The sequence below is a fragment of the Onychostoma macrolepis genome, chromosome 21, assembly GCF_012432095.1.
Source record: "Onychostoma macrolepis isolate SWU-2019 chromosome 21, ASM1243209v1, whole genome shotgun sequence".
Taxonomy (NCBI): domain Eukaryota; kingdom Metazoa; phylum Chordata; class Actinopteri; order Cypriniformes; family Cyprinidae; genus Onychostoma; species Onychostoma macrolepis.
The window spans coordinates 4,244,195-4,264,104 of NC_081175.1; the positions used below are offsets into that span (position 1 = coordinate 4,244,195).

At 35.7% G+C, this 19,910-nt stretch overlaps 1 protein-coding gene across 3 annotated transcripts in view; it reads left to right on the forward strand.

Annotated features, from left to right (window-relative positions):
* Window positions 1-19,910, forward strand: part of LOC131528448 (rho GTPase-activating protein 26-like) — a 101,244-nt gene that overhangs the window by 41,385 nt on the left and 39,949 nt on the right. For all 3 annotated transcript variants that reach the window (XM_058757566.1, XM_058757568.1, XM_058757567.1), the window contains exons 2-11: window positions 2,850-2,945; window positions 4,901-4,962; window positions 7,611-7,682; window positions 8,747-8,848; window positions 9,539-9,649; window positions 9,758-9,862; window positions 11,870-11,999; window positions 14,144-14,244; window positions 16,851-16,945; window positions 19,503-19,581. In XM_058757566.1, the coding sequence (XP_058613549.1) occupies window positions 2,850-2,945; window positions 4,901-4,962; window positions 7,611-7,682; window positions 8,747-8,848; window positions 9,539-9,649; window positions 9,758-9,862; window positions 11,870-11,999; window positions 14,144-14,244; window positions 16,851-16,945; window positions 19,503-19,581 (953 nt within the window). The remainder of the gene's footprint in view (window positions 1-2,849; window positions 2,946-4,900; window positions 4,963-7,610; window positions 7,683-8,746; window positions 8,849-9,538; window positions 9,650-9,757; window positions 9,863-11,869; window positions 12,000-14,143; window positions 14,245-16,850; window positions 16,946-19,502; window positions 19,582-19,910) is intronic.

The following is a 19,910-nucleotide window of genomic DNA, read 5'->3' on the forward strand; positions in this document are numbered from 1 at the left end:
ATTTATGGGTAACGGCGCTGGTATGCTCACGCCGAGCGCATCAGCAGCTGAATGTCTACCCGGTGACTTCCTGAGCTCGAGCTCCAACTCCTTGAGCTTGATTGCCCGTTGAGATTCTATTTCAACCGTGCGTGCATGCACCAGCTGACTTTGATATCGTTGCTTACTTAACTCTAGATCAAGCTCTTTTAGTCTGATTGCCAACCGAGGATCAATTGAAGAAGGGAGATCGTCGGGATCCATGCCGGCCATCTCCTCGGGTTTGGGATACTCCGCCCCCTCACCCACGGAAATTGGCAACTGATCTGCAACACCCGCTTCACTCACCTCCGGCAAAACTCCATTTTCCACCAAATGCTTATAAATCACCTCCTTGAGTTCTCGCTTCACTGCACCACGAAGAACTTTAATTTGATATAACTCAGCAATCGAAAATAAATCATCCTTACGACAAATGTCCAATTGTTCAACAGAAGGTTGAATTGCAAATTTTTCCAACTCAAATTTCAAGACATTTCAATTCCCTCCCCTTAAATTGAAAACCACTAGCCAAACGAAAATATACAAAGCAAATTTCATCGGTCTTTTCTAAAATGCAATAACACGGCAACAAACACAAGCTTCCGATTTCATTGATTTTTTTTCCTTTTTTTTTCTAACAAGTTCACAAATTCTCTTTAAAAGAGAATTAAAAGAATAAAAGAGGAAGTATAAATTTCGGTTTTTAAGACGAGCCCCCAATTTCTGTTACGACCGTCTAGGGGTCGGTCGCATCAGAAAGGAAAGGAGAGTCTTATGCCAGAGAGAACAATGATTAACAAGCTTTTATTTTGAAAAAGTAAGGGTTTAGCATCAGGGAAGACAAGGCCAAAATAACAAACAAAAATAACTTATTAAACCTCTATCTTCCCTAAATCGAAATGAAAGAAAAATAAAATACAATTACAACTTACCTAACTCCCTTTCCCAAAAACAATATAATAAAGACATTTATACAGAAATAAAATGGCGTCTATCCCCTCGTCCCTTATCACAAATTCTTATAACCTATTTCAAAAGCTATCTATAAGTTATCAGTTAACCATTCACAATCAGAAGTAACAAATAACAACGGAGCAGAAACACACACAACTGCGCGGCACTACGATACAACGAGAAGTACTATGGCACAAGAGGCCTCGATCAGCATTTTAGGGGAATCCTTTATCCAAGTCAGGCAAGGATAAGAACCAATCGCCACCTCCATCCAATTAACTCCAAGAACCGCCTTCCTGAAAAGAAATATAGACATACACAAAAAAAAACACAAGAGGGCAGCAAAGAAACAACAGACAAATGACTGAAGGTCATAACAGACTTATAGAGATTTTTCTGTCATAAATTAACTGGTAATTGGTGTGAATTTTGTTAGTATGGAGATTGTTGCATGTTAAACTATTTTACTGTTTTGTTCATGCATTGTAAAATGTATTGTAACCTGCTAGCTTGGTAAGCCAAAGCAAGCCATTGCCAAACAGAATCATATTTCTTTCCATGAAGAACTGGGTCAATATGTTTCACAAGAAGTAAATGCATGTCCTGAAAAAAGTATAATGTATTTGTATGCTGGCAAACTTGCCCTTGAGTTGATTATAAAGTGTATCACTTGTGTCATTTGTATTGGAGAGAATTTACACACAGTTTGCCCAAAATGTGCTTTTGATTTTGACACTTTGACAATCACATACAGAATGTTCGGTTCATATCGCTGTGAGTGATACTTTTAAAAATAGCTTCTATGCCAAATCCCTTTACAGAGCTCTAGGAATTTTACATTTTTGTTATTATGATTATTATTATTAGTAGTAGTAGTATTTTTGTAGTACATTTTCAAAACTTTTAGTACAAATCAAATAACTTTTTTTCAAGCATTTCAGCATGCTTTCAATTGTTAGTACAATACGCAAAATTACAAAGTATCCTTTCCACTACACATAATGTGTTTCATCTATATACATTTTTGGTCACACGGTTCTCTCTTTTGACTAACTATTAACTATGACATTTGCCTCAATAAACTCCTAATTTGCTGCTAATTAATAGTTAGTAATGTAGTTGTTAAGGTTAGGTATGGGGTAGGACTAAGGGATCTAAAATATGGTCAGAATAACACATTAATATGTGCTTTATAAGTACTAATAACAGACAATATGCTAGTAATATGCATACTTAAGCAACCAGTTAAAAGTGAGAATTGATCCCTAAACTAAAGTGGAAAACTTTATTACTTTCAAATTCCCATACAGTTTATCTATTATTTAATTCAGCTGATCTTAATGATTAATCAATCGTATATAGAGAGTCTATGGAACTGGCTTGCAATTTCCAAGTATAATGAATTCCTAATAAAGTACAGCATATGCAGTTTACCTCAAACTCAAAAGTGCTACTGAGGTTGACATCCAGCTCGGCTCATTTTCGTGCAAGTTTCTCATTTGTTTGTTATTCTTTTTCCAAAGTTATGACAATCTAAAACCAAAAGGGGTCTGCCTTCGATTTATAATCTGATCTGACCAGCCAAATTCTCATTCCATGACAAACGGTATTTATTTTTAGGGACTTCTGGGCTCATTCTGTCTCTCCTCAGCTTTCTTTTTTGGACGTTTTCCCCCTCGCAGTCTCTTTTTCTCATTCCCTCACTGAATTCTCACTCACTTTGTCAGTCGCATGTCTTGAAAGACCCAGACACCACAAAGTTTCCAAAGCGCAGTGCATGTTCTATCGCTTTCTGGCTTAAAACATTGTGGTTTTGTCACCTTGTGCTATTCTCGTCAGATAAATTTTAACACATCTCGTCACATCTTTTACAGATTTGTCCACTGCGAAGAGAAAGTTTGCAGAATCGCTGAACGAGTTTAAATTCCAGTGCATTGGCGATGCAGAAACAGATGATGAGATATGCATTGGTAAGATTGTAACATTGTTTCTTTTGAATGTTTGATGTTCCTTAGTTAGTGTATTATGCAAGAAACAAAAAGGGTTCTCAAGATTATACTACAGTTTTAAACCCCAACGCGTTATTCAATGTATGCTGTCATACAAATGACATTCGTAGAAAGCATTTGCACTCGACTTTAAAGAAGTTTCATCATTGTTTCTCTGAAGTGCATCGATTGAGTACACATTGATCCATGGCCATCTGATCCCGCTCCAGGTCTTGCACAATATATTCATTACAAGCTTTTAACTCAAAAAGACAGTCCACACGACCGTTTCATTTAGCCCCTACTATGCCACAATTAAACCAAGGTTTCAGCTCAACTTTTATGTATATGCCATAATTCCTCTTGATGGTGTGGCATCAAAGGCTTAAGTGTTGGAACCTGTGGGAATTTTTGTGGCTTTCTGTAAGTCCTGGCACCTTACATGGAAACTTGCTGAAATCCTGCTTGGCTGAATCTGAAGAAGGAACATGTATTGACTTGCCTCTTTTCTGAGCTCATCTTCAGTTGCAGCCTTGCAGTCCTTTAGTCTTACTTTCAGTGGACCTTGTTCCTTATGAAGTTGAACATGAAAACTGTAGTACATCTGGAAGGTTTCATCCACTGTATGTCTGAGGTTGGGTATATGATAGAAATACTAGTGCTAATCCGTGAAATCGCCATTACGTTTGCACATATTTAGAGTATTTGCCTTTTCAAAACTGTTTGCTGTAGATATGCATGCCACAACATCAGTTGTATATAATAGCCTTAATATAATTGGACTTTGCATAGCAGCACCCTTATACAACGCTAAAGAAGTGCACTTAATTGTATTAAGTGTGCACTTGTAGCCATCTTCAAATCTTAAAAGTACATTTAAAAAACTGCACTTGCAGGTATTACAATATTAATGAAATAAGACAACTTAAAAATAGTATGACTGTTTCTTAACACAGACTTTAAAAAAAAAGACATATTGTAATAATGACAAAATAAAAATGTAACTTTAAAGTACATTTTAAATCATAGTTTTAATAATCATGTCATGTTTTAAAGTACACTTGTTTAATGCATAGACTTACATAATATAGCACATGTAAAGTACCTAATTATATTTTTAACTGTAGTGGTAATATGGTATTACATTTAAAGTTGTAATATTAAATACAACTTTAATATACAAATGTGGAATTGCAAATATATTCAGATACATGACATTCAAGTATAGTTTACCATAAATGCTTGTCAATACACTCAACAGTACACTTTAATTATATTTCAAACAGAATTATACAATTGCATATAAAGATATGCTTTAGTTAAATGGGTCAAAAAGCAGTCTTAAGTTCAACTAATTGCATTGAATATATATTTAAACTATAATACATATTCATTAGATAACATTCAATTTAAGTGTCTGAAAACATTACATTTAATCTGCATATTAGTTTATTCTTTTAAAGTATATTACTTTTGCATTAAGTGCTCTTTTTAAAAGTATGCTAAAGTAAAAAAAAAAAATATAAAAATAAAATAAAGTATGTTGCACAAGACCCAACACTGAATTTTTTTTCCCCCAACACATCACAATTTTTTTTAGTTGTAGGCGTTAAACACCGTCTTTGCAGAAGATGGTATTTGGACGCGTTTTTTTTATTTTTATTATTTTTTTTTGTAAGAGCACTAAAGCTCTGTGTCACCTTCTAATGGTTGTCACACATACTTATGTATGTTAAACACAAACCTGCTTGCACAATTTGTGCTGTGGAAAGTGTTGCTCTTGGCTCGGTTTTGAATAACCATTTCTTACTTGAATTCTCAGGCTGTCCGTGGTGAATTATAAAATGACAAAAGACTGACTTCACTGCTTGAAGATGCAAATTAAGCTAATGTGGTCAAGATGCTGTGTGTGATCACTTATTTCTTTTCTTTCGAAGCCAAATCACTACAGGAGTTTGCTGGAGTCTTACAGAACCTGGAAGATGAGAGAACACGAATGGTCAGCAGGTTTTTCATCATCAGTTTCATCGTCACTATGTTTATAACTAATAGTTAAAAGGAATAGTTCAGTAAAAATGAAACTTGCTCCCATGTCTTTCATTTTATGGGTTAGACAGTATGACGATATACAGTTCATGTCATGAGAGTTTAGCATAGTAATATACATGGCAATGTTATTGTGTTTGGAGACTTGCTAGGGGTGGGCGATATGGCAAAAATATAATATCACAATATTTTTAAGAAAAATCACGATTCACGATTTTATCACGATTCTTTGTCATGTTGGTTTTACTATTTTGCAAGTTGTCTGAGCATCACAGCCAAACTAATTTCCCTATTATAAAGACAAAACCTTTAAAGATAACAAAAATATTAAAAAAGAATGGTGGATATTTAGGCCAAAGTGGGCGAAGATAAAAATCTTTGTCATTATTTTATCTTTGTTATTAAAAAATGAGAACAAAGATACACATTACAAATACACATACTATACAAATAAAACAGTGTTTTATTTTCAGGTACAATAGGTGTATTTAGCAGGAGCATTCAATAAATTGAATCAACAAATATAAAAATAAAACACTATATAGATTGATTCCTATTAAATCAACTGTATTAACGTTTTTCAGTCAAGAGTAGTGAGTGATTTTTCTCTGTGTTTTGGTGTTTTATTAACATTGAAGGAATAATTAACCCCAAAATAAAAAGTGTTTTATATTTATACCATCATTTACTCACTCAAAAGTTTCTTTAAACCTGAATGAGTTTCTTCTGCTAAACATAAATGCTATTTTGAGGAACGTGGAAAACCAAACAGTTGCTGGTCCCCAGTGACTTATTCCATAGTATTTTTTTTTTCCTTCTATCAAAAGTCAATGTGGACCAGATACTATTTGGTTACCAACATTCTTCAAAATATCTTCTTTTGTGTTCAGCACAAGAAAGAAATTAATACAGGTTTGGGACAACATGCGAGTTAGTAAATAATGACAGAAATTAAATTTTAAGGTGAACTATCCCTTTAATGACAGTCGGCAGCATGTTCAGTACTGCCCCTTTAAGACCTGCACGCATCTAATATACAGAGGCACGCATCCGTTTCTCTCAGCTGTTTACTTACTCATTTTAGACATAAGCAACGGAGTCTATACATAAACCTTGTGTGTTTTGACAGTATTAGTGCACAAGATAACTTAGTTCAGTAATCAGGCGCTTTTTGACAGGCTTTGCACGCGTCAGCCCGAAGCGTGAATAAAACATTTAACCGGCAAGGCTTTAAAGCAGATCCGAATAATGTACAGTATATTGAGACGGAGGAATAAGAACTGCAGCTGATAGAATGTACGCTGTAGCACGATACTACGATATTTTTTCACAAGCAGATCGTGGAGACATTTTTATCGTCCACGATCAAAAATCATCATGTCGCACACCCCTAAGACTTGCTGTTGCTGCACATATAACATGAATAACCCTTAATATACATGCATGAAATGACTTCTTAGCAGACCTATACAGGTGGAGCTGGGGAAGGTGGAGGGTCTCTAAAGCGCACTGCAACTGCTAAAGAAAGCTCTAGACAAGTATTTGAAAGTTGAGCAGCTAGCTCATTGGCTGCTGATACGAAAAGAACCAATCAGCTGCGCCATGTGATAATGATGTCATTATGTCAGATTGAGTTAGAGCCCAGACTGCGCCATCTAGAGTTTCATGACAGAACTTTGTATTTGTTGTCAAAAGTTTACATAAGAATCTGCAAAATGGTCATTATTTTACCAAAACAATAAGAGGGGTCATAAAAAAAATGCATGTTATTTTTTATTTAGCATCATCCTGAATAAGAAATTTTATATAAAAAATGTTTAAATATAGTGCACGAGAAAATAAATAAAAATAGGACTAAATAAACTAAAAAAAAAAAAAGAGATAGAGAATCTGCTATAGCATTATACCTGACACAAAGCAGAAAACTACCACCTACTCTGCAAACTGTAACAAGCTTTGTAGTTCATAGGTGTGATTTCACTTTGACACACGTCTGATGTAGACTCAACTTGCTAATGTGTGGTCATGCCAACATCTACAGTATATGTTCAACAGCTACACTCTAAAAAATGCTGGGTTAAATACAACCCAGTGCTGGGTAAAATATGGATGAACCCAGTGGTTGATTGTTGATTGAAAACAACCCAGCATGTGTTCTGTCCAATATTTACCCAGCACTGGGTTGTATTTAACCCAGCATTTTTTAGAGTATATAAACAGGGCCAATCCAGTCACATTTATATTTTATTACTGTTTTGAGTCTTTTGTTTGTTACTCAAGTGTTAAACATGTGAAGCAGCTTTTATGAATAATCTTATCTTTTGGTTTGGATTGCATCCATCCATCCATCCATCAAAAAAAAGTATATATATATATATATATATATATATATATATATATATATAATTAGGTATTTAATGTTACTTTAAGTTATAGAAATATGAATCCATTTAGTTTTAAGTGAGAGTAAGGAGTTCTCATAACGTATGTGGCAAAGAATGGGGAGAAACCTTAGGAGACAGACAGTTCTCTTCTGGCTAAATGTGATTTTTAGATGTACTGTAGATGATAACAGGAACCCTATGACTTGTGTCTCCTCAGATTGAAAATGCCAATGATGTGTTGATTTTGCCACTGGAGCGTTTCAGGAAGGAGCAGATTGGAGCTGCAAAGGTGAGAGCAGAAGTTCAAATTGCTTTATGCTGTAATGGTATTCATAGCAGAAAGAGGCTTATTGATTTCAGTTATCAAGAAGCACTTTGTTCGAAGGCATATTTGTCAGTTAAGATTAATGTTACATAGTCATAACCTGCAGATTCCATGTGGGCCAAGCCATCACAGATCCAAGTGCTGCTAAGACACTGCTGTAACTGTTTAAACAGCACTGCCATCTGTCGGTTATGATGTGTAAACACTCACTGTAATGTTCATGATGAATACAAACAGATGCAATAAATCTGTTTAATTTGACATGTAGCAAAGAATTGTGCATACCTCATTCTCATTGTTTATTTTTTATTATTTATTGCCAACTTTACAGCTCATGCATGCTGCTTGCAGGCGTTTGATTCCCTAATGACAAATTCGACTCTCACACACCCAGTGGCTTTTGTCCATTATTGTGGATGTGCATCTGGTTTTTAGACACTTACAGGTGTCTGGAGTTCAGAGGCCAAGGCCCTTAAGAAAATTAAAACAGAAAAGAAAAGAATGAGGCATTGTACAGTACACTTTGTAAAGTACACATCGCTTAAAAGTACTTATTACACAAACGGTGTACTTTAAAAGAATGTGCATAAGTGGGTGTAATAAATGTAATGTTTTCAGACACTTAATTGCATGCTATATTGTATTTTAAATATTTATATTAAATGCAATTAGTTGAACTTAAGATTTTAGCACACCTGTATAAGTCATTTCATAATTATATACAGTATATTGTATTTGAAAAATGGTTAAAATGTTACTGGGCGAAAGTACTTACAAGCATGTATGGCGATGCTATGAGAGCTTCGGCATCCACCCCAAACACACTACTTGATAAAGTTTAATTGCATGTGTGTGAAACTACCCACTGTAACTGCTTTAAAAATGTTAAGTACTGTATTTCCAATTTAAAATGAATATGGATGTATACATACGTCCATGCACATCTCTACATATAACATTTAAGCTTGTTTGTTTGTTCAGCTTTTGTCATTTCAGTTTGAGTCAGAGTTTGCATTTTTATCCCACAGGAGGCCAAAAAGAAATATGATAAAGAGACAGAGAAGTACTGCACAGTGTTGGAGAAACACCTCAGTCTGTCTGCAAAGAAAAAGGAAGCACACCTTCATGAAGTATGTTCTGCTATTAATGCTGTTTTACTTGAGACTGAAATACCTTTTTGCATGCGGTTGCACTTCAAGACTACTGTAGCAATCTTCTAGGTTGACTTCCTGTGAAACAGTAAACTGGGGGAAGATATAATGAAAGGCTTGACATCATTTGTAATAGCAAAAGCATTTGTGACCCTTGAGCACAAAACTAGTCATAAGTAGCATGAGTATATTTGCAGCAATAACCAAAAATACATTGTATGGGTCAAAATGATTGATTTTTCTTTTATGCCAAAAATCATTAGGATATTAAGAAAAGATGATGTTCCATGAAGATATTTGGTAAATTTCCCACCATAAATATATCAACACTAGATACAATTTTTGATTAGTAATATGCATTGCTAAGAACTTCATTTGGACAATTTTAAAGGTGATTTTTTTCAATATTTAGATTTTTTTGCACCCTCAGATTCCAGATTTTCAAATATTGTCCAATCCTAGCTTATTTATTCAGCTGATAAAAATAATGTATAAATTCATGATGTATAAATCTCAATTTAAAAAAAAAAAAATTTTGGTTTTGTGGTCCAGGGTCACATTTGGTTTGCCACTGTAGACATAAACTAAAGGCTACAAACAAAAGTTTGATTCTATGGATATTTGTATGTTTGTCCTTTTTTAAAAAATTTTTTAATCAAATCTCCCCAGGCGGATAACCAGGTGGACATTGTAAGGCAGCACTTCTATGAGGTCTCACTGGAATATGTCTTCAAAGTGCAGGAAGTTCAGGAGAGGAAGATGTTTGAGTTTGTGGAGCCGGTAAAACTTCATCACATTTTCATGTCATTCTTTTTATATTATATTATATCATATTATATTATTATTCAGTCTTTACTGATGCCTGCATTCCTCTTTTTTTGTGTGTAGTTGCTGGCTTTTCTCCAGGGTCTGTTTACATATTATCATCATGGGTACGAACTGGCCAAAGACTTCAACCATTTCAAGACAGACCTCACAATCAGCATTCAAAATGTGAGTGTATTTCTTACAACAGACCCTCATAGATGCTGATGTTATAAATTAGGAGAGCAGAATTAGTAGTCTTTAATACATTAAAGTAGGGATGCACCGGTTGACCGGCCATAAATCGGAACCGGCCGGTTTTTGCTTATAATGTGCGATCGGCAACCGGACGGTTTTTTGTATTTTTTCCGGTCGATTTTTCCGGAAGTGCGCCCGCGTGTACAGACTACATTTGTAGGCCTAATCATTCGCGAACATGTAATTTGTGTGGAAGTATTTCGAAATCTGTGCGCAGGACGTGAAGATTGCAATCTGCAATGTCTGCGAAGGACAAGTTAATCGCGGACAAATAAGAGCCGCTTTCCTGCGCTCGCTGAAGTTGCGCTCGCGTACCTGTCCGCGCCCTGCACAAGCATAGACAGTGAACATTTGTTCAGCTCAGCTTCTCACGTGTTGGATGAGAAACGAAACAGACTTACTTGTGACAAAGCTGAAATGCTTGTTTTTGTAAAGAAGAACTCTTATACACTTTTGAAAAGCCAGAAGTAAACATCAGTTCTGTAAGATATAGGATGATTAGGCCTATTTTTTATTTTACCATAAAATTACATTGACTTAATTTGATTTAAAAAGCACCTGCTGTAGCATCTTTGTTTTACTCATTGCACTAAACATTATTTGATTTAACATTTTGGAATAATATATTCATATAGCCAACTTTGTTTTTATTTAGTTTCACTGGTAAAGACCTTTTTTTCTTTATACCAAATTTAAAAATGAAAACAAATGCTGAATGCTGATTAAGTAACATCTTTGTTTGAAGTGTTGAATGTGTTTTGATTGTGCTGTTTGGATTGTGGAACTATGCAGTTGTTACCTTTAAAATTACATGGTTACAGTTAATGTATTCATTTAAGGCCAGTTTATAGATTCAACCCAATTTAAAAACAAAAGCTAAATGCTTTTGTCAGTACCTGTGTTTGTGTTTGTATTGAATGTAACCTACTTACTGTGCAGTTACTGCTGTTAATTTCAGATGGTTACAGTTATTTTCAATAGCCAAAACCCAGTTTGGCCTGTTAAATAGCCTACCAAATAAACATCTTGTTTATGTATACTTTCATTCTATCTTGTTTGTTGCTTTGATTAAAAAAAATCGGAAATCGGTATCGGAATCGGCCGGTTTGCTTGTAAAAAATCGGTATCGGAATCGGCCATGAAAAATCATGATCGTGCATCACTACATTAAAGATGCTGTATGCATTTTTTCAACTGTACTAAAGCATAAAAAACAATTAATTTGCAGATATTTAGGAAACATACCAAGTTCACATAACTGTTTCTTTGAATAACAATGCTACAATCCTGCTTTGAAATGTGTGTTCCGTGTCAGAACGTCTGTTTTGTGTTGGTCTGTGTGATTCCGCTCACTGCCAGTGTACCTAATAGTATTTTGAAATGCTGGGTTGCCAAATGGTGGAAAACACAGCATACTGCAATCATAGAAGCAAGCAAACGAACTGGGTCAGAGATCACAGACTCTACCCGACCTAAAAATCCCCGCCATCCATCTAAAAAGCTGAATGCCAATCTGACAACCTGCGTGAGTGTCGAGTCTGAGGACGGGACTGCAGTACCCATTTCAACCACTAGCTGTCAATATTGCATACTGTACCTTTTTTTGTCTTGTTTTGAGAAGTCCAATCTTTTAGTTTAGGATAAATGTATCAAACCCTTTCAAAGCCAGATCACTACAGGAGTTTGCTGGAGTTTGCTCAAACCCAGTCTCTGATGGGTGCAGTTAGTTTGCCAAAATGCATTGCAAATAACAACTGCCTTGAAACTAGCCAATTCACAATGAGCCAGGTCAATGATCTGTTATATTTAAGGAGTGCAGTAGTTTCATGAAAGTATTTTGCATTGCAGAGTTTTTTACAGTGGCAGCTTTTCACAAGCATTCTCAAATCTTCATATCTTTTGGAACATTCACCCCTCTTTGTCTTTGTTGTATTTCAGACGCGGAACCGGTTTGAGAGCACTCGTTCAGAGGTGGAATGTTTGATGAAGAAGATGAAGGAAAACCCGCATGAACATAAGAGCATCAGTCCGAACACAATGGAGGGATACCTGTTTGTGCAAGAAAAACGTAAGTTGAAAAGTTTCACAACTGATCACACTAGCCCGTGGCCACTGTAGAGGTTTTGTGATGATTTGTGTGTGTGTGTGTGTGTGTGTGTGTGGAGCATTGCAAGTGACGTCATCATTATTCTTCCTGCATTCTCAAATGTCTTGTATATTTGTATATATCTGAATATTTTGCTATACACCTAAAAAGTATTTTTTTACTTATCACTAACTCAAAGTCAGCTATTTTATATCATGGCTACTGTTTTTATATGATTTCTCTATCATATAAGCAGTTTAAAAGTGAAATGTTCAATGCATGAAAATAAAGCATGTTCAGTTTTCTCCAAATAGATAAATGTGACTGTATCAACATTAAATCACATTGGTTCATGTGTGTATCTCGCCAGTTCATAAATGAAATGTTCAGTCGGCAGCGCTAAAAGGTTAATGCTGTAATATCAATGATTGTTAAACGCTGTCAAACGATTAATCACAATTAATCGCATACAAAATAAACATAACATTTTTCTGAAATATATACATGCATGTGTGTATATTTATATATATATATATACATAATAAATATACACAGCTCACATACATATATTATGCAAACAAAAACTTTTATTTTGGATGCGATTAATCAAGATTAATCGTTTGACAGCACTACTGTATTACCTTTAAAATTAACATGCTCCCATCACTAAATCCTAGCCTAAACCAAAGCGATGGTGTTAAAGAAAGAAAACGTAAGATAAAAATGCATTTGCTTCAGCAACCTTGCCATTTTACCATGTTTTTGCACTGCTTTGAGCTTTTTTTATCGAACCATGTTTCACGAGACTCATACCTGAGTGTCACACATTGCAAGTGCACTGGTGTACTAGGTGAGCTACCGAGCAAGTTTACTACAGCTGAAAATCCACACGCATAGAGCTGAATATGTGATGTCCATTAAAAAATGTATTGGTTTACAGATCATACACTATGGTAAAGGTATTTTAAGGTGATAGCAAAGTGTTGTGCAAAGAAATGGCAAATGAAAATGAGTCTTCATTAACTGATTTTCTGGCCCTATAATCATAACTTGCCACAGCCATATCACCCTGCAGCCCAAGACCGGTTGCCCATGGAAGCTAAGCAGGGCTGAGCCTGGTCAGTACCTGGATGGGAGACCTCCTGGGAAAACTAGGTTGCTGATGGAAGAGGTGTTAGTGAGGCCAGCAGGGGGTGCTCACCCTGCAGTCTGTGTGGGTCCTAACGCCCCAGTATAGTGACGGGGACACTATACTGTAAAAAAAGCACCGTCTTTCGGACGAGACATTAAACCAAGGTCCTGACTCTCTGTGGTCATTAAAAATCCCATGACACTCATCGTAAAGAGTAGGGGTCTAACCCCAGTGTCCTGGCCAAATTCCCTCCACTGGCCTTTGTCAATCATGGCTTCCCTATAATCCCCATCCACTTGATTGGCTCTATGACTTTCTCTCCTCTCCACCTGTAGCTGGTGTGTGGTGAGCGCACTGGCGCCGTTGTCCTGTGGCTGCCGTCGCATCGTCCAGGTGCACGCTGCACACTGGTGGTGGTTGAGGAGAGACCCCCCCGACATGATTGTAAAGCGCTTTGGGTGTATTGCAATACACATTAAAGCGCTATATAAATGCGTCATTCATTCATTCATTCATAACTTGTGTGAAAAGGAATAGAATTGTTTGGTGTTTTACTGCCACCAGTGCTCATTAAGTTTTGCAGATATGTAAGTACATGTAGAGGCATGTTTTTGCATGAAATTGATATTTCATGGCTTTGAGCTCTTTACTGAAGATTTTTTGAAATCCCTATAAAGAAATTATTAAGAATCAATTATGGTGAAAAATGGGTGTCAACTGTTATGCTCTTGCACAGTATTACATTTTCACTTTCGTTTGTTTTTGTTTTTTTTCCTTTACACAATTGCTCCAACGTTTCAAATAACCTAAGCCTTCAACGAGTTTACCATATATCTCCTTCTCTATCACACACAAAACTTTAATTGCTTAAAATAGTGTTTCCCAACCCTGTTCCTGGAGGCACATGAACACTGAATTGTTAAATTAATGCTCTGATCTATTTGCTATTTATCTGTCTTTTTCTTACACGGCATCCTGTTTTATACCAAATCAGGTTCCTTCGTGTCCACATGGGTGAAATACTACTGCATCTATCACAGAGAGCCCAAACGCATGACAATGATGCTGTTTGATCAGAAGTCTGGGGCCAAAAATGTAAGTAGTTCTTTTTCTCTTTCTCTGTCACATACAGGCCCTCTTGCACCCTTTCACTCAGCAGTATGTGTAACCTTTGGATTGGAGAGTGGATGCTGGCACAGGGCACATGTTTGTTCCTCATGCTGGCATTGACAAGACTCTGATCTTGGCACGAGAAGCTGCGTATCACATCGTTGAGCTGGCACCAGTGTCTGCACCTGGCTCCGTGCCCGTCCCTCTGTCCACAGCCACACACGCAGGGTCAATAGCACGACTCTCGCACCAGGGACTGCATGTGGCCTGATTACATTCTGACCAGACACTACTACCCCGCTGCTAGACACACAAACCTGCCAATCGCAAGAGAGAAGCAAACAGAAAACGTGTTTTATTGTCATTAAAAAATTTAAACACAGAGTCATATTGTTTACGTTATTGCTGACATATTTACAAGGAAATGCACAATCTGTTGAAACAAAAACCTTTTAATTTAATTTCAGACATAAAAATAGCTTTCGATTCTTGAGTTGGAATTTGAATGGTTTCACAGCAAAATTCAAAACTGCATTTTGCTCACTCGGCAACGCTAAGAGTACTACAAAATAATTTTTTATCACTTATAGAATATAATAGTATTATCACACTTTATTAATTATTTTGTTTTTTTTATTTAAAAATGACTAAAGTGCAATAAAACTATTATTACTATTATTATTATATATTTTTTTATATATACTGTATAGTTATATTTAATTGGTCACACTATGTGCAGTGTGAGTACCAAACCAAATCTCCAGGTACTCTCATGAGAACCAGACTGAAAAACATATGTGCACCCCTGTATATATTTACACGTTATATTTAGTGCTTAAAAAGAAATTTCATTCATCAAATTCATCAAAATTTACATTTGAATTAGATTCCTGTTTGTTGTCCCGGTTTAATAAACATTAACAAGAAACATTCTATACATCATATAAGTTTTCACATTTTTCATGTATTATTGTGTTTGTTTTTGGGGTTTTTTCAACCCAATGTTTATGTATTGCATCTGTGACATGTCAGTTACAACAGTCATTTCAGCTCATCCTTCAGATGGTTAAAATGAACATGTTTACAGTAAATAGACTTATAATGGAGGCTTAGCAGGCAAATTGGCTAGAGGGATTACAAACAGGAATTACAAACTCATATTTTAAGCACACTGTGTGGAAACCAGTTGTTAGATAACAAATTGACTGCCTGTCCACCAATCTTCAACATATTTGACATATTATTTTGATGAGTGATGTGCCAAAACATTAAAACCACTGACAGGTGAAGTGAATAACACTGGGTCACACTTTAACTCAGGGAGCAGTTCTCAGTATGAACTATTATCTATGACGTTTACCTCTAATTTGTTAATTACTGCTTAATGATAGTTAATAGTGATGTAAGGTACTTAGAGGGATAGTTCATCCAAAAATGAAAATTCTGTCATTAATTACTCACCCTCATGTCGTTCCAAACCCGTAAGACCTTCGTTCATCTTTAGAACACAAGTTAAGATATTTTTAACAAAATCAAAGGTTTTTCTGACTCTGCATAGACAACAACGCAACTGACACGTTCAAGGCCCAGAAAGGTAGTAAGGACAGCATTAAAATAGTCCATGTCACATCAGTGGTTCAACCTTAATTCTACGAAGCTATGAGAATACTTTTTGTGCTCAGAAAAACAAAAATAACGATGTTATTCGACAGTGACAGTATTCTCTTCTGTGTCAGTCTTTGAAGTGCGTTCGCAACAGTACCGCAACGTAATGTAAGTCTATGGGATTTTTTTTTCAACTGTTTGTTAGTCTTATCAATTACAATAGTAATAGCACACCTCTGCTCAATAAGCCACACAATTTGATAAGTCATGTTTGTAGCGCAAACGGTGTGGGATGCGTTATGCACCAAATTGAAATACGTCAGGTTAAGGGTTTGAATGCGAAGGGTTCAAATACTAATGCTTTTATCGCTGAAAATATGACCTTGTCCCAAATGGTGAACTTATTGTATATATGCAGTCGTGCAGACTTATTGTAGACTAGACATGCTCACGGGGACCCTTGTTTCACCTCTCCAGACATTGCATTCTGTAAACATACTCAGTTTGTTTAGTATGTAGTCCTTGCACTAGCATTACGCTATCACCTTTTCTGCAATGTGAAAAGAGAAGAAAAACTAGAGAGAAGTCACTTAGCAGAGTGGCGTGATAGAAACAATTAGACTGTAAGTGAGGAGGTCACTAAAGGAGAGAACGACAGCGCTCTGGTAATGAACTCCAGAGGTATGCGTGTAATGTGTTGCTAGTCGGTAAAGGAGCTGTGAAGTGTTGGAATAAAAATAGCTGGCCGCATTTGAACACCCATTCCTTGGCCACACTTTGCAAGAAGATAGGGAGTAACCTGACACTTTATCATTCATTTATATAATCATTTATGTGATGACAGTGTAGTTGGTAAATATAGAACATCTGGTCATATTTTCCTGTCGTCCATCCAGGCTCACATAAAAATCAAAGTTGAATAAGTGAAATACTGAAAATGTGGTGCTAAAATTTGGGCCTATAGTAAACCATGTTTTTCTTTTCAGGGAGACGAGGAAGGCTTTACACTGAAATCTTGCATCAGAAGGAAAACAGACTCCATCGAGAAGAGGTTCTGTTTTGACATTGAAGCTATGGACCGGTAAGTTGACTATGAGCATACCTGCCACCAGATGGCGATTTGGTCCACGTAACATCCAGCGGGAGACGCACTTCCTGGCTGCTGCTCAGGAAAGGGGGCGGAGATTTGCACTAGGTCTGCCAGGCATGAAGAGAGTGCGCAGTTGATAGCTTCGAGCTGTCATAACTGTTGGCAGTAACTAGGAAGAGAGAAATAAAGTGGTCATCTTATGGGTTGTAGGCAGGGGAAGGGAGCCCATTTCTTTACATTTAGGCCAAAAGATGCTCTAAGCCCTGATGAAACAACGTTATAATAAAAAACAAAAACAAACAAACAATATTTTAGTCTTGCATCCCAGCAAAATCGTGTCACATAAATAAGATTTATTTCTAGAGAACATTATGTCTTTTTTTTTTCTTTCCCCACTAAGATTCAAGATTGAATTTGCAAGAATAATAATTTTACTCCAGGATATACATTATCGTCAAAAGTTTATTTAAAAGTGAAATTAAAGACATTTGTAATATTACAAAAGGTTTCTATTTTAAATAAATGCTGTTCTTTTGAATTTTATTTTTGTCAAATAATTCTGAAAAAAGTATCACGGTTTTCACAAGATTTATAATAAGAGCCAATATTAATAACTAAGCCAAAGTATTGTTTGATAATAATTAAGCACCATATTAGAGAGATTTCTGAAGAATGACACTAAAGACTTCTGCTTTGCCATCACAGAAATAAATGACATTTTGAAACGTATTAAAATAGAACTTTTATTTTAAATGAAACTGATTTGCCATCATGGATATAAATTACATTTTAATACATATTAAATCAGAACTTAAAAAAGGTTTTCAGTTTTAGTTTATATATATATATATATATATATATATATGTGTGTGTGTGTGTGTGTGTGTGTGTGTGTGTGTGTGTGTGTGTTTTACTGGAAAAAAGGGAGAAGTTTGAATTTTACTGGGGGAAAAAAACCCCCAAAAAACCTTGAAATCCTATTTTTATACACGATACAAAGCAAATTCGCATGTGGTTTGAAATCCTTTTTAAAATTATTCTTAAAAATGTAGACATTACATTATATGTAGCCTTTTTACTTGAAAATATTTATACAGAGATTTTTAAAAAGAACAATGACAAAAATAGTCATTAAGAATGGGGTAATGCTATGTAGTGTCTATATAGACGTGTCCGAATTAACTCATTTTGCTTGGTATTGATGTGTCATAGCAAACTTGGAGGAACAATTTCTAGTTTTCCATCTTCTCTTTCCACACCAACAGCTACTCTCAAAAATGACTATTTTATAGTTGTGTGAACACTTAAATCATCGCTATGGTAACCAATGTAGATATACCAGATACTGATTTGCAAAATTACAGTTCAGACAGTCTGTCTTTTAACAGTCCGGTGCTTTAATACAGCTCTTATTTTACCAAGCAAAACCCTTTCTCCGCTTTAGCATAGAAGAGCCAGCGAGAGCCAGTTTACCGTGCCGTGTGTTGGAAAACCTCTTAATATTTCAGTATGGCAGCTCTATCAGTAAATCAGAAGCACACACTCACACACCATTAACTCACGTGACAACTGAAGGTTAGGCCTTGCCAGGTCAGGCAGAGTTATGGTAATAGAACTGGGTCTGTTTAATTGAGTTTGTGGTCAGAAAACCCTGATATATTTACAATGTGGTAGTGCACTGCTGGTGTGGGGGGACGATGTCATTTTGTGTATGCGATGCTGTGTATGTGATGTCCTTTTTATTTTATTGGCAGAGCCAACATATGGGTAGGTGTTTGGATTGAGTTTTTGTGAGTTTGCAATCAGAAAAGCAGGAGGCTGTTGTAAAATTGCTGTGTGTTTTGTGTAAAATTTGTGAATAGTTAATGGGTGTATGCTTAACTATGAATGCTTTTACACTTATGCTTAAAAATAAGTACTTTTTAGCACACTTTTTTAAAAAAGAGTACTTATTACAGAAATACTGTACGTGGTAAAAATTAAATGCATTGTTTCTGAACACTTAATTGCATTTTACTTACAATTAAATGAAAATGTATTATGCAATTAGTTTAGTTAAGTTTAAATTATACTCAAGAACTTTAGATTTAATATGTTCAACATATCCAAATAAGTTTACTTCTTTAAAACATAACAAAATATTATAAAATGTCTTTTAATTTGACAATATTACTTACAAAAAAAAAAAAAAAGTACTTAAATGTGTAAAGAAACCATAAATCATAAAAATCATAAAAAAATGCAAGTGGCATTTTATTTACTTGAATTATATTATTTGCAAGTACAGTTTTTTTTAAACTATACTTTTAAGATTTAAAGTACACAACAAGTGCATTTTGAATACAATTAAGCACATTTATTTTTCACAAGTGTGCCTCTGTAGATTTTTAAGAAAATTAATTTTCCTTGAGTGCACACGCTCACTAGTGTTTAAACTAACAGTGTCCTATAAATATACATGTATCACAGGAGAATTGTGTGTGTGTGTGTCTGTGTGTGTTGACTGTACTGCTGTGCATGCTTGCGTGTGGACGTGTGCATGTTTCAGGCCTGGTGTGATCACCATGCAGGCGCTGTCAGAGGAAGACCGCAGACTCTGGATGGAAGCCATGGACGGAAGAGAACCGGTACTTTATCTGAGACATCGGAAATTTGTTTCGCTCTCAAATCTGATAGGGTTCATCTTAAGAGCATTTCACATGCTTGGCACTGCTGTGCATCAGATAAAGTATATTCACATTTTGAATGCATATTCTTGAGACTTATTGTGTCTCATAAATATGCATGTTCAGGCGAATTCAAATATAGTGATTTAGTTGAGTGTTGCCTTCATAATTCAATCTGTAATGTATTGTAGGATGATTTAGGCTCTGTTCCATTATCTAGTGAGCTGCCTCACTAGAGTACTACCTACATAGACTGTTAACTTTAAGGGCAGCATGCTTATTGAATGGGA